Raw genomic sequence first — 16,298 nt, forward strand, 5'->3', positions numbered from 1 at the left:
CAGAGTTAATTTAGAGGCAGTCAGTTGGGATGTCAAGTCAACTAGACTGGGAATCAGGGGAGTTCAAGGTCCAGCCAGGCCACTAAATTGCTCTGTGACTTTGGGCAAATCATGCCCATACCCTGGGCCTTGTTTCCTTCTCAATAAAACAAAGGGTTTGGCTTCAGGGACCTCTGAGGTTCTAGCCAGCTCTAATGTTATACAGATGATTCTATGATGTTTCCTTGGAGCTTAGCCTTGGTACATGTAGCTCAGGAAGGTTGCTAAATCCTTTGACAAAACTGGTTGTGAAAGTGTTGTTTTCCATTGATTTGTTTTTCATCATTTGCTTCGCCTTAAACTTGATGCCCACTTGGGAAGAGCATAAAATATTTCTTGGGAATTCTAGATGGTTTGAAAATCATTGTTAGGTTTCTTCTTACGATTTCCTTCAGTGAAGAAGAAATCCATGCTTGCTATCTTCTTCCCTAGTTCTGTATTCACCCTACTGCCAATGACTTGATTAGCAGTACTGGGAACTGTGTCAGAAAATAAAGAGATGTATTCTGGTAGCTTTGGATGCTCCTTTTTATTACCCTGAAAAAGAAACCCACATTTCATATGCTACACAAAATATGTACATGAAAATACTGGCATGACATAAGGACACATAGAATCACATGGCATTTTGGCATTATAATGATGCTGACTATTAATAATGATAGCAGCTAATATTTATGAGTGCTTAAAGGATTTACAAAGGGAGCAAGAACTAATTAAGTACCTAATGTATGCCAGGAAATGCCGTTAGCTTTGTTATGCTGTTGTGTTACATTGTTACATTGTGATAAGATATTATATTGTTACATTATAAGCATCTTATAATTGTTATCTCAGTTGATCTCCCAGCACCTCTGTCTGTCTGACTCCAGGCCATTGCTCTGTCCACTATGCTACCATGCTGCTTGTGGATTAGTATATGGATTGAGTCCAGAAGGACTGGGTTCAAATCCTGCCTCTGAGCCTTTCAATCAAGCAAAACTAAGAAAAAATATTTTAATGATAATCAAATCACCTTCTATACAACATACTCTCTCATTTTTGAACTTGGGCCAACTAATAAGTTGTGTGATTATGGGCAAGTTGCTTTATCTTTCTGTGTCCTCAGTTTCCCTCTCTGTCAAAATCTGTGAGCAGGGGCAGCTGAGTGGCTCAATGGATTGAGAGCCAGGCCTAGAGACAGGAGGTCCTAGGTTCAAATCCGACCTCAGACACTTCCCAGCTGTGTGACCCTGGGCAAGTCACTTAACCCCCATTGCCTAGCCCTTACCACTCTTCTGCCTTGGAGCCAATACACAGTATTGATTCCAAGAGGAAGGTAAGGGTTTAAAAAACAAAAACAAAAACCTGTGAGTGCTTACCTCAGTGGGTCATTAGGAAGATCAAAGAAAGAAATGAATATAATAAGCCCTTCACAGTCATCCTACACACACACACACACACACACACACACACACACACACACACACACACACACACACACACATCTTTAACAAAAACAGACCTATTATTTCATCAATGCAGAGAGCATCTGGTGAGCATCTCTCATGGCTAATGCAAACCTATATTTCTGCTGCAACTTAGCCTTAGAAACTTGCTCAGGCACAGTAAGATTTTGTGACAAGCCCCAGGTTCCTACAGCCAGAAAGAAATCAAAACTATCAACAAACACATGAAAAATTGTTCTAAATCTCTTATAATTAGAGAAATGCAAATCAAAACAACTCTGAGGTATCACCTCACACCTAGCAGATTAGCTAACATGACAGCAAAGGAAAGTAATAAATGTTGGAGGGGATGTGGCAAAATTGGGATATTAATGCATTGCTGGTGGAGTTGTGAATTGATTCAACCATTCTGTATAGCAATTTGGAACTATGCCCAAAGAGCGCTAAAAGCCTTTTGATCCAGCCATACTGTTGCTAGGTTTATACCCCAAAGAGATCATAAGGAAAAAGACTTGTACACAAATATTTATAGTTGCACTCTTCGTGGTGGCAAAAAATTGGAAAATGAGGAGATGTCCTTCAATTGGGGAATGGCTAAACAAATTGTGGTATATGCTGGCGATGGAATACTATTGTGCTCAAAGGAATAATGAACTGGAGGAATTCCATGTGAACTGGAAAGACCTCCAGGAATTGATGCAGAGTGAAAGGAGCAGATCCAGGAGAACGTTGCATACACTGTGGTACAATTGAACACAACGGACTTCTCTACTAGCAGCAATACAAGGATCCAGAGCAATGCTAAGGGACTTATGAGAAAGAAAACTAGCCACATTCAGAGGAAGAACTGTGGGAGGAGAAATACAGAGGAAAAACAATTGCTTGAACACATGAGCTGATGGGGATTTTATTGGGGATGTAGACGCTAAACGATAACTGTAGTCCAACTATCAGTAATATGGAATTAGGTCTTAATCAATGATACATGTAAAACCCAGTGGAATCGTGCATTGGCTATGGGGGGCTTGGGGGGTTGGGGGAGAGGGAAAGAACATGAAGCATGTGACTATGATAAAATATTCAAAATTAAAATAAAAAAACCCAACCAGTTTTGTATCCTGCTCTCCCCAGCATGAACCATAGAACCTTGCACATAGTAAATAAATAATTGTTAAGTGGTCATTTGACTGATTTATGTTTGTGTCTACACATAGCCTGAATTAGGGCAAATAGCTCTTAGTTCTCTTATTTCCATACTTTATCAGGCTCTTTAAGAGCACACTGTATCTAAGTCAGTAAAGTGAAATAGTTATGAAATACTGACTTTCTTTCTGCAAAGATAGCAATGGATGCTTTGTGAAGTTGAGTTTTCATATGGGCTTCCATTGTTAAGTATTAGGACAGAGGCATTTGAATCATAGTCTTGCTGAGATAATCTGTAAATTGGTAATACAATTTTATAGACAGGGAGCTACTTTCCAATTTAAATCAACAAACGCATATGCTCAAGGAGCAGTGTTGGGTGCTGGGAAGAAAAAAAAGATCAATATGACAGATCCTCTTATCAAAGTGATTATAAAATAGACTTTAAGTACATTATTTCAGTTCAGTCATGTCTGATCCTTCATAACCTCATTGAGAATTTTCTCTACAAAAATAGTGGAGTGGTTTCCCATTTCCTTCTCTAGCTCATTTTATAGATAAGGAAACTGAGGCAAACAGGACTAAGTAAGTATACGAGGCAGATTTGAACTCAGGAAGATGAGGCTATCTGACTAGGCTCAGAAATCTAGCCACTGCATCATCTAGTGTCTCATAAAAGAGTGACAAGTGCTAGAAGAGGTCTAAAGTGGAAGCTGACTTCTGGGAAGTCATCTATCTAGGAAAGCTTCATGGAAGAGTTAGCATTTGAGTTGGACTTTGATAAATGGGTAAGATTGTAATAGACAGAGATGGAAGAGAAGAGCTTCCAAGTATAGGAGCTGATAGCAGTTGAGGAGGAAAGGGCCATCTCATATCAGTTTTGAGTCAAAAGTTATTCAATTGTAATACATATACATTTAAAAGTTTTCTAAATCTCTTAAGGCTATGCTAACTTGATTTGCTATATAGTTGACATTTTCTACAACTAGTTTCTTTACATTTGTTCTTTGATCTTTCTTTTAAAAGAAATCACCAGAGCTTAGACTCTGATATTTGGCTGTTAAAAATCCAGGCACCCCAAGAAGATACACTGGAGGAAGACATTAAGGTAGATAACACTACCATATATAAATGGATCTTACCATTGGATCATAGTCTTTCAAAAAACTCCAATTTTGAATCCTGGGAAGAGAAAACAAGTTACATTAAATCCATATAGGAGTTCTTATTTCCACTTTTCATAATAAATTAACTTCCTTCATTGGAGTAAACCAATTACCCAATATCAACTCATACTCTACTATCTCCCTAAGACATCTCCATTCCATGTCATCATGAATGTCCTCAAAGCAGGCTTCCTAGATTCCTCCCTCTGTGGGGAGCTACTGTCAGAGGTGTTCTCTGCTCATGCCACTGTTACATCATATGCACAGGCATATACATACATGTAGATGCATAGACACATACAAGTATGTGTACACATATATATGATGTTCCAAAAGTCCTTGCGCATATCACCTTTAAAATGCACTAAGGTGGGGCAGCTGGGTTGCTCAGTGGATTGAGAGCCAGACCTAGAGACGGAGGTCCTGGGTTCAAATCTGGCCTCAGACACTTCCCAGCTGTGTGACCCTGGACAAGTCACTTAACCCCCATTGCCTAGCCCTTACCACTCTTCTGCCTTGGAGCCAATACATAGTATTGACTTCAAGATGGAAGGTAAGGGTTTAAAATAAATAAAATAAAATACACTAAGATTTTTGGAATACTATGTAGGGGTGTGTGTGTGTGTGTGTGTGTGTGTGTGTGTGTGTGTGTGTGTAGAGAAAACCCATCATATAGAGAAATGCCCCGTCATTCCCTCCCAAAAAACTTTCAATGGTTCCCTATTGCTTTTAGGGTAAAGTAGAAACTCCTCAGTCTGGCAGTTAAAGTTCTTTATAGTCTGATTCCAAGTGTACTCTTGTGTTCCAGCTTAAGAACTAATAGCTACTCATTGAATTCAAAAGCCCTCTCTCCCAGCTCCAGGAGTAGTTATTTCCCATACTTGGAATGAGTTGTTTTTTTTTTTTTTTCAGCTCCACCATGTTCTCTGTAAGCCCCATGAACCCTCCAGTTATTAGTTTCTAGTCTTTCCTTAAATAACCTTATCTTTATTGTGTGTGTACAAGAATTCCCCCTGTAGAATGTATACTTCTGAGCTGCAGGTAATATTTTATTATTTGCTTCTTGGTGTCCCCAGGGCTCAGAATAGAGCCTTGCATGCAGTATACGGTTAATAAATGGTTATTGCATTGGATTAAAATGATGTTTTACTAAACTAATTTATATTTATGTATTAAATTACATTTCAGTGAAGACTTCCCCTTCTTTTCATCTTATTAAAAGACCAGGCCACTAACTAATTACATTTGTATGGAGCCAACTCTTCTTACTGACATAAAAAAAAAATCTATTTTCTCAAATGAAATCCTAACAGATACAAAATAGAGAAATTCAAGCAGTTTGAAATCTCAGATCTTCATGGGTTAAAAAAAAAGAAGAAAAAAGGAGTGCCTATTTCATACATTAAGCTTCACAGCTGGAGGAGATCCCAGAGAACATCTGGGCCAATTCTGTACTTTTTTTTTTAGCTAAGGAAGTTGAAATCTAGAGAGGATTAGTGACTTGCTTATATGGTTACCCTGTTAGTAAACACAGTATTTGAACTGGTTCTTTGGTGCTAAACTTAGCACTCTTTCCACAAAATCTCTTTTACTTTGATTTGGCAGAAAATGTTGACAATAAAAACAAAGGTAACTGACTTCTGTATTTAATTCCTGTTCTTGAATACACATTCTTCACTTTTCTTCATAAACCTGCCCTACTTTGAAATCCTAAATGAATATTCATTGACTATCAGAATCTTCCTGTTGGAACAGAATAGGAACCTCTTAGGATCATAGAAGGATATGCTAGTCTAGGTAAGCCTTCTGTTCTTGAGGTTAGGGGCAGCTAATCCATATATTGGATAGAGCACTAGGGCTAGAATCAGAAAGAATCATCTTCCTAAATTCAAATCTGGCTTCAGACCTATGCCAACTGTGTGAACTTGGGTAAATATTTGCTTCAGTTCTTCATCTGTAAAATGAGTTGGAGAAGGAAATGGCAAACCACTTCAGTATCTTTGCCAAGAAAACCCCAAACAAGGTCACAAAGAGTCAGACATCACTGAACAACAAAAAAACGGAAGTTGGGAGAAATGACTTGTCCAAGGCAACATGAGTAGAAAGTGACAGACCTGAAATTAAAACTGAATTATATATTTTTTAACACACCTTCCATCTTAAAATCAATACTGTGCATTGTTTCCAAGGCAGAAGAGTAGGAAGGGCTAGATAATGGGGGTTAAGTGACCTGCCCAGGGTCACACAACCAGGAGTGTTTTATGATCAGATTTGAACACAGGCCCTTCTGTCTCTGGGTCTAACTCTCAATTTACTGAACCTTCTAGCTGCCCCTTCAAAATGAATTCTTGCCAAATGTTCTTTGACCTTAGAGGAAAATGCCCTGGCTTGGTGCTTAATAAGTGTTTTTCTGTTGAATGAATGCATCACTAACTAGTAGTTTTGAAGACCTGAGTTCAAGTCTCAGCTTTGATTTTGCTAGTTCCTTGACCCTGGACAACATCTACCTCCTGGAATTTCAGATCTTAATTTTGTAAAATGGAAATAATAATGCTAACCCTCCTTTTCCCATAACCCTGTGCTGAGCTTTGCAAACTACAGAATCTAGAGATCTAGAAAGAGCTACTGTTATGAGAAGAACTTTTCCATTTTTTTTTTTAAAAACCCTTACCTTCCATCTTGGAGTCAATACTATGTATTGACTCCAAGGCAGAAGAGTGGTAAGGGCTAGACAATGGGGGTCAAGTGACTTGCACAGAGTCACACAGTTGGGAAGTGTCTGAGGCCGGATTTGAACCTAGGACCTATTGTCTCTAGGCCTGGCTCTCAATCTACTGAGCCACCCAGATGCCCCCAGAACTTTCCTTTTTTGATGGGGTGCTCTGCCTACAAATCAAAAGCTCTTACTACCATGTCATACATACCTTCTAGGTGCTAGGAATTTCTGAAATGAAAAATGAACCAAGAAACAAGACAGTTATTTTTGCATATTGGTATATGTACTGTTGATGGGTAGTATAAAACACTTTGCAGTGCTCTATTCTGAACTTTAAGACAAAAAAAAAGGTTTGTAAAAAAATGAGATTAGGGACAGCTAGGTGGCTTAGTGGGTAGAGAGTCAGGTCTGGAGATGGGAGGTCCTGAGTTCAAATTTGGTTTCAGACAGGTCCTAGTTTATGTGACCTTAGGCAAGTCATTTGATCCCATTTGCCTAGCGCTTACTATTCTTCTGCCTTGGAACTGATATGTAGTATCAATTCTAAGACAGAAGGTAAGTGTTTAAAAAAAAAGAAAATGAGATTAAAATGAGTATTGTACTGGACTGGAAATGAGGAAGCTTGAGTCCTCACCTTGATCTACCATAACTGATTATGTGATGCTCTTGAGTTTCAGTTTAAAACATAAGGAGGTTGGACTAGATGATCTCTAGAGTCCTTCCCAGGTCCAACATTCTATGTTCTAAGGTCTCTCCCAGTTCTAGGATTCTAAGTTGTAAACTCCCTCCCTCTTTCCAGTTCTACCACTCTCTTTTCAAAAGTTTCTCCCAATTCCCACATTGTCCCACTCATCTCTCATTCTGTAATTTAAATGCTGATCTAGACAATTCTGTTCAGCAAACAGATCCAAGAGCACTAGGGGTATAAGAACAAAAAGGAGGCACTTCTTGTCCCCAAGAAGTGTACATACTACTGACACACAGACCAATAAATAATCTGAGGTGGAGATCAGGGAAGCCTTTCTGGAGGAAATAGTACCTGAATGGAGGCTCAGAGGAAGCCAGGGGCTCTGAAAGGTGGAGTTGAGGCAGGAGTCCATGCATGCATCCATGGAGAGGGGCTTTGAATAATCTCCTATTTTTTTTTTTTTGTAACTTGGATTTAATCCCAGCCCAAGAGGAAGGTAAGGGGACTTTGCTTACCAGAGTCTGTTGCTCCTATTCTCAGCCTCCAGCAGCTCTCTCCACAGGTTGTCCTGAAAGACCTGGTTTGCCTGCTCAGCCTCCCGGGCTTGGGCGCCCTGTGTCCTGAGGGGGCTGATGCCTGCTGGCATCCTCCGGAGAGAAGGGGTTGAGGCCAAGGCTGAGTCAAGAGGCCTGGGTGACTGCTTCCTGTGGCCAGCTAATGTGGCGCTCTGGAATGCTGGAGAAGGGCGGCTCCCCATTCTGGATGTCTGGCCTTGGGTGTTTGTGAGAGAGCTCTTTGGTATCTGGCACTCTCCTCTGGTGATGGAGTCACCTACATCCAGGATGGTACAGCCAGCTTCTTTTCTTGTCCTTTCCTGACTCCACAAGGGTCTGCTGGGCCTCTGATCAGAGGATCACAGGATCTGAGAGCTGGTAGGGACCCCAGAGGCATCCAGCCTGATCTGGGCCAGGATAGAGCCCCCCTCTACAACAGCTATGGGCTTCCTCACCTCCACCACACCTCCGGTGTCCCAGCCCACAGGGAGTCAGAAGTTTGCTGTAACTTAGAGAGAGGTTGACCCTGCCTCTTTGCTGGGAAAACTTGGGATAGTGAGTCTCCATCAAAGCCAAGGGTTGTATCAACGTGTTTACAGTCACCTTGGAAACCAGACAAGCTCATGAATATTCACCAGTAAAGGACTGGAAACCAGGGCTAGCTCAGAGGAACCAGCCCCTTCTGCCTCCTGAGTCTTTTCCTAGGGAGTAGAACAGAACAGAGCTTTCTTTCTAGAAACAGTAGTAGCACTTTCCTCCCTTAGGTATAAAGAGCTTCTGTTAGCAAGTTCCAGAATAACATGGGGCTGGGAGTGGGGGAATTTGGGTTCTAGTGTGAGTGGCCAGCTGCAGCCATTTAATCTGTATGGCCAGCATTTTATTACGAGTAAATAAACATAGTATTATTTTATCACAGGGGTTATAATAGAGGGGCGATAGAATGTTTTAGCAGAAAGTTCTAGATTTAGAATTAGAAAGACCTTGATTCTGTTCTTGGTAATTCTATGACCATGGTCAAGTGACTTAACCTATGTCAGCCTCAGGCAATTCTCTAAAATTTACATTTGCTGAATTTACTAAATCAAAGATCCTTTCTTTACTGCAAGTTTCTGTGATAAAAGTCTCATTTCCAAATTGTATAAAGAATTTATTCAACTTTATAAGACTAAGAACCATTCATTCCCCAAATTATCATTTGACCAGAAGGTAGGATCAGGGAATCTTCAAATCAATTCTCATTTATTTTACTTTTAAAAATAAGTTTTTATTGATATCTTATCTTTTTTACATTGTCATAATTATACCTGGTACCTCTCTCCTCCCCCTTCCAGAGTGTCATCCCATAGTATAAATAATATTTTTAATTGTATTTATTAAATTTCAATTTTTCATTAATTTACTTGGGGGTTATACATGTGTCATCATGCAAAACATATTTCCATATTGTGCATTTTTGTAAGTGGGTTATCTTATAAAACCCAGACCCCAAAACATAAACCCAAATAAACATGTGAAAAATTGTATCCTTTGATCCGCATTCCCACTTTGTCATAAATTCCTCAGAATTGTTCTGGATCATTGTATTGCTGAAAGTAGTTGTCTGTCACAATATTGCTGTTACTGTATACAATGTTTTCCTGATTCTGTTTATTTCACTCTGCATCTGTTCATGTAGGCCTTTCCAGTTTTTCTGAAATTATTCATCATCTTATATAGCACAATAGTTAAATAGTATTTTTTAAAGGCCAAAGGGGAAAAAAAGAAAAAGGAAAAGAAAAGGAGAGAAAAAATCAGCAGAATTGACCAATATATTGAAAAAATCTGAAAATCACCCGTTAACACCTGTAGACCTATCACCTCTTCCAAAGGGTTGGGTAAGACATGTTTTCTCATTTTCTGTATTTGAGTCATGTTTGACTTATAATTTTGTTATATCTTCATCCTTTCTTTTTAAAAAAATTAAAAATTTTTTTTCTAGATAACGTTGTTACAATTTTCAATAATCATTTTCTACATTTTGCAATCCATGCTTTTTCCCTGATATCAATTCCTTCCCTTTCTCCAAGATGGCAGGTAATATAATATAGGTTGTATATATGTTATTATACAATACATATTTCCAGGTTTATCATATTGCGTAAGAGGACATGTTACTTACACTATAGAAAAACGCATGAAGGAAATAAAGTGAAGATTGGTATGCTTCACTCTATATTCAGACTTTATCAGTTCTTTATATGATAGTGGATTACCATTTTTTATCATGAGTCTCTTTGAGTTGTCTTGAATCCTTGCATTTCTGGTAATAGTTAAGTCATCCACTGATGACTGTTATACTTTTCTGCTGTTACTGTATACAATGTTCTCCTGGTTCTACTCACTTCACTTTGCATCACTTTACATAAATCTTTCCAGGTTTTTTGGTGATCATCATTTGTCATATTTCATGGTATGATAAAATTCCATTACAAGCATATACCACAAATTGTTCAGCCATTCCTCAACTGATGTTTGTTATATGTTAAATGTTATAAATTTAGTTTCCAATTCTTTTTTTGTTGTTTTGTTTTAAACCTTTACCTTCTGTCTTAGAACCAAGGCAAAAGAGTGGCAAGAACTAGGCAATGGGGGTCAAGTGACTTGCTCAGGGTCACACAGCTAGGAAGTGTCTGAGGCCAGATTTGAACCAGGACCTCCTGTCTCTGGGCCTGGCTTTCAATCCATTAAACCACCCAGGTGTTCCTTAGTTTCCAATTCTTTACTTTCACAAAAAGAGCTGCTATAAATACTTCTGTAAGTAGGTCTTTCCCCATTACCTTTTATCTCTTTGGGAAACAGATCTAGTAGTGATACTGTTAGGTCAAAGGGTATGCACAGTTTTATGGCTTTTTGTTATATTTACTTGTGATTTTTTGGTGTGTGGTGGATCATTCCATATACATTGTTAAAGGTGTGTGTGTGTGTGTGTGTGTGTGTGTATGGAGGTGGGGGCTCACCTTACTTTACTCTGCATCAGTTCATATAGATTTTTCCATGCTTCTCTATATTCATTGCACACATCATTCCTTATATACAAGGAGTATTCCACTGCATTAATATATCATAATTTTTTTAGTCAACCTTGACCTATTTTAGCCTGCCTCCCAAGACAGTTTTTTTTTCCAGCCTGTGGCATCCAACAGCTGAAAAACCTCAGAAGGAGCCAAAGAAACATGACTTCAGCCAAACCTAAGTGAAAGAACATGGTAGTGCTCCACCCAAAAAGAACATTATAATTCTGGGTAAGAGGCTGCAAGAATCAAGAGCCAGTTGGGTGCCGTAGAAGCCAAAATGATTCAGCCAATGCTGGATTTGGGCTGGATGCCCAGGATATCCTGGGGCTGGGGACAGGAGTGTGACCTCAGAGACAGAATAGCCAAGTCAAGTCTCTGCTCACCTGCCCACCCCACCATAGCATGGCCCTAGATTGGGGACTCTTCCTGATCAGCACCGTGGTCCCTCTCAGTTTCCATTTCATCCTGAACTATAGCAGCTCCCTTAGACATCCTAAGCCTATAGAGGGCTAGACCCGGACCCTTCTACCTGGATGATTTCTTGTTCCCGTTGTTCCAGTCCATCGTGACTGGAGAATGCTGTAAGGAAGCATGCTAAGTAGCTAATCAGTAGACAAGTTCCTGGAGAAGGTTGCTCTGATGTTCTGAGACATCTTTCTTGTAGTGGCTTCGTCATGGTTGTTAGTCCCAGATCGCATGGAGGATATCTATGGGGATCGACTTCTGGATAGCCTGGCCAGCAGTCAGACTTCTATTGTCATCCCCATGTATGAGATCTGAAATATCCTTGCCTGCAATCCAAGGTCTGCTTGGCTGGTGTGTAATGCTCAGCATGAGATTCTTCCTTACAGGTTCTGCTTCAGACTGGTGATGTCACAGATAGTCCCTCAAGGGTCTGGTTAGTGGAGTCCACTTTCTCATAAATGGATCCTGAACTTTTTTGTCAATAGCCAATAAACATTTATTAAGCACCTACCACATGCCAGGCACTGTACTCAGTGCTAGGGCTACAAGTATATATATATAAATTCTTGCCTTTTAGGAACTTACAGTCCAATTGGTGAAGAATATACACAAAAGAAAGCTGAAAAGGGTAAGGGGAGGTACCCATCAGTTAGCTGTATGAAAGAGAAGACCGAGGTATCCCAGAATAGTACAGCTGGGTGAGAAATGAGATGTTTTGAACTGAGCTTAATGGGAAGGTTAAGTGACTTGCTCAGGGTCACACAGTTAGTAAACGCCTAAGGCCACATTCAGGAAGATGTCTTCCTAATGAAAGATTGGGTACTCCAGCTACTATGCTACCTAGCAACTCTTGCTAGTGTGGATCAGAGGAGTAATCCCAGAAGGAGTGTTACATTGAAGCTTAACTAATTTGGACCTTTGTAATCCCATCCTTCTTATCCATTTCTGTCCTCTATACTGTGCCTTATCAACATGTTTCTGTGGTTACTTAGAAGGAAATCACTTAAGTCTGTTTCCCTCAGTTTGCTCATCTGTAAAATGAGCTAGAGAAGGAAATGGCAAACCACTCCAAGGATTTTTGCCAAGAAAACTCCAAAAAAGGGTCATGAAAAATTGGATACAACTGAAATGACTGAACTACAACAATGATGTTGTACATCACAGGCTCTTAGAAAGGAAAAACACCTTAGAAAATATAGGCTCTCCATTTTATAGATTAAGAAGCCAAGCCCCAGAGCATTATGTTTTGCCCACGGTTCCCAACTAGTTAGTGGTAAAGGAAAAATCTAAATTCAATTCTGTTGAGCTCCAGATGCCTGGTACAGCTTGGAGAAAGGGCTTAGTCTTGCATAAAATGCCCACTGGAAATATCTGTCTAAAATTAGAGGCCATGAGACAAGAACTGTCTGTATCTCTTTGTCTTTTATGTTCTTTCTGTAGGAACATGAAAACAAGTGCTGGTTTTTAATGAAAGTGAAAAATCATCATGATAAAGAAACATGGGGGTGGAAATTATAGCAGAGTTTGAGGACTGGTGCTACTGGCAGGCAACTGGGAACTCATTATTTCCTGTCTGCCATGTCACTGAATGCTCATCTTGCCTCAGCTTGGCACTGGAAGTTCATTTCATTTCTTGGTAGCTCAATAACTTTGGAGACCCTTGGATATGATAAAATGAGATGAGGCCACGTCTACAGTTAGAGAATTTGGATTGGGGTGGACAAATGAACAGGATAGAGTTGGTTAAGTGACTAGCTGTGAGACCCTGGGTGAAAGATTTAATATCTTAGTCTTGGGCACTTATAAGATTAAAAATTTCCCTCCCCAAAGTTACTGATGTGGAAATAAGAGAAGTCCCATGCAGCAATGTTGGAATCTATTAAAAAAGAGCAAATTTTTAGATCAGCAGCACTTGGGATCATGGGATTTGGCCTTGAACAATCCTTAGAAATCATCTAGTCAAAACTCACTTTAAACTTAAAGAATCAGGGCAGGTGGTCAGCTCAGTGAATAGATAGCCAGATGAAAGGACCTGGGTTCAAATCTGACTGCAGACACTTCCTAGCTGTGAGACTCTGGGCAAGTCATTTGATCCTGTTTGTCTAGAGCAGTGGTTCCCAAACTTTTTTGGCCTACTGCCCCCTTTCCAGAAAAAATATTACTTAGCCTCCTGGAAATTAATTTTTAAAAAATTTTAATAGCAATTAATAGGAAAGATAAATGCACCTGTGGCCATCACTGCCCTCCTGGACTGCTGCAGCACTTTAGGAATCACTGGTCTAGACCTGGGACTTCTATCTTAAGATTTGTTAATAAGACAGAAAGTAAGGATTTTATTTATTTTTATTTTTATTTGTCCCTATTTTATTTTAATTAATTTTTGTTTAATTAGTTAATTAAAAACATTTCTCCATGTTTATAGGATTCATGTTCTATCCCTCCTCTTCTCCCGTCCCCTCCCATAGCCTATGCACAATTCCAATGGATTTTACATGTGTCATTGACCAAGACCAATTTCCATATTATTGATATTTGCATTAGGGTGTTCATTTTGAGTCAATAACTCTAATTATATCCCCATCCACCCGTGTGATCAGGCAGTTGTTTTTCTTCTGTGTTTCTACTTCTGCAGTTCTTCCTTTGAATGTGCAAAATGACAGCAGGGGAGAGTAATAAATGTTGGAGGGGATATGGCAAAATTGGGACATTAATGCATTGCTGGTGGAGTTGTGAACTGATCCAACCATTCTGGATGGCAATTTGGAACTATGCCCAAAGAGCACTAAAAGATTGCCTGCCCTTTGATCCAGCCATGCCATTGCTGGGTTTGCACCCCAAAGAGATCATAGGGAAAAAGACTTGTACACAAATATTTATAACTGTACTCTTTGTGGTGGCAAAAAACTGGAAAATGAGGGTATGTCCTTCAGTTGGGGAATGGCTGAACAAATTGTGGTATCTGCTGGTGATGGAATACTATTTTGCTCAAAGGAATAATGAACTGGAGGAATTCCATGTGAACTGGAATGACCTCCAGGAATTGATGCAGAGTGAAAGGAGCAGAACCAGGAGAACATTATACACAGAGATGGATATACTGTGGTAAAATCAAATGCAATGGACTTCTCTACTAGTAACAAAGCAATGATCCAGGACAACTCTGACGGAATTATGAGAAAGAACGCTATTCACATTCAGAAAGTAAGGATTTAAAAACAAACAAACAAATAAATATAAGGAAACTAAGGTCTAGAGACATGAAGCAAGTTGCCCAAGATCATAAAGGAAGTAAATGACAGAGATAGGATTGAAACTAGGTCCTCTGCTTCCTAGTCCAGTGATCTTTCTACTATTTTATCATGGTAGAAGGAACCTGTGTTTGCACCATTTTCTGGGACTGTATTGACTTTGCTGAGGGGAAAGGGAAGGGTAGACCCCATATTGCACCCTTTAGCAGCCAGATAGATAGACTTGAGTCAGGAAAACCTGAGTTCAACCATGGTCTCAAATACTTATTAGCTGGGCAAGTCACTTAACCCTATTTGTCTTAGTTTCCTCATTTGTAAAATAAACTGGAGAAGGAAATGGCAAACCACTCCAGTATCTTTGCCAAGAAAACTCCAAATGGGGTCAATAAGAGTCAGATATGACTGAAATGACTGAAGAGCAACAAAGCATCATTAGTTCTCTGTCATACTAATGGTTAATAATAAATAATTGTTATGATTAAAGTTATCAAGAGATTTATTTTTAGATAAGAATATAAGCTCATTGATCATATCAGCTTTATTGGTCAGGCCAGTATCATAACCAGTAAACTGATATAGCTATGTCTCTTAAAAACCAGAGATAACCCCTCAGTGGGATCAGGTAGCCTAATAAAGATTTTTTAGAGGCTCATTATTCCATCCCTCACTTAACCATCCCAAGATATCTTTAATTGATGATAGATAATTATGGGAAACCTATACACGGGGAAAGGACCCTTCTCCCCATCCATTATTATTTTTTAATATTTTATTTTATTTTATTTTTTAATATTTTATCATAGTTACATGATTCATGTTCTCTCCTTTCCTTGTTCCCTTCCCCATCCCAAAGCTGACAAGAAATTCCACTGTGCTATACATGTATTAACACTCAAGACCTATTTCTGTATTATTAATTTTTATAATAATCTTTTAAAACTCAAACTCCAAATCATATACCCATAAAAACAAGTAATAAATCATAGGTTTTCCTCTGGATTTTTGCTCCTACAGTTCTTTCTCTAGATGCAGATAGCATTCTTTCTCATAAATCCCTTGGGGGATTGTGCTGGATCATCGCATTGGTTTTATTAGCAAAATAAATTACATTTGATCATCCCACAATGTTTCAGTTACTGTGTATAATATTCTCCTGATCCTGCTCATTTCACTCCATATCAGTTCATATAGGTCTTTCCAGTTCTTATAGAAACCAAGCAGTTCATCATTCCTTATAGCACAATAGTATTCCATCACCATCATAAACCATAATTTATTCAGCCATTCCCCAATCAAGGGACAACCCCTCATTTTTTCAATTTTTTCCCACCACAAAAAGCACATATTGTACAAACAGGTTCATTCCCATTTAAAAAAATCTCTTTGGGGTACAAAAGAATATAAGCTCATTGATCATATTGCTGAATCAAAGGACATGCACTCTTTTTTTTTTTTTTTTTTAAAGGTGCCCATATGTGGGGCCTTTTTTTTAAAAAAAATTTTTTTTTTAAACCCTTGTACTTCGGTGTATTGTCTCATAGGTGGAAGAGTGGTAAGGGTGGGCAATGGGGGTCAAGTGACTTGCCCAGGGTCACACAGCTGGGAAGTGGCTGAGGCTGGGTTTTGAACCTAGGACCTCCTGTCTCTAGGCCTGACTCTCACTCCACTGAGCTACCCAGCTGCCCGGGACATGCACTCTTTTAAAGCCTTTTGGGCATAATTCCAAATTGCCTCCAGAATGGTTTGATCAATTCACAACTCCAGTAATGCATTAGTGT

At 39.2% G+C, this 16,298-nt stretch overlaps 1 protein-coding gene across 1 annotated transcript; it reads right to left on the reverse strand.

Moving 5' to 3' along the window:
• Positions 1-384: 384 nt before the first annotated feature.
• Positions 385-7,957, reverse strand: C2H2orf50 (chromosome 2 C2orf50 homolog). The gene is made up of 3 exons (XM_044660907.1): positions 7,716-7,957; positions 3,773-3,812; positions 385-576 (listed from the first exon to the last, which is right to left on the reverse strand). Exons 1-3 carry the CDS (start codon positions 7,955-7,957, stop codon positions 385-387), a joined length of 474 nt encoding a protein of 157 aa, XP_044516842.1.
• Between the last annotated feature and the right edge of the window lie 8,341 nt (positions 7,958-16,298).

The sequence above is a fragment of the Gracilinanus agilis genome, chromosome 2 (genome assembly GCF_016433145.1).
Source record: "Gracilinanus agilis isolate LMUSP501 chromosome 2, AgileGrace, whole genome shotgun sequence".
NCBI classification, from domain to species: Eukaryota; Metazoa; Chordata; class Mammalia; order Didelphimorphia; family Didelphidae; genus Gracilinanus; species Gracilinanus agilis.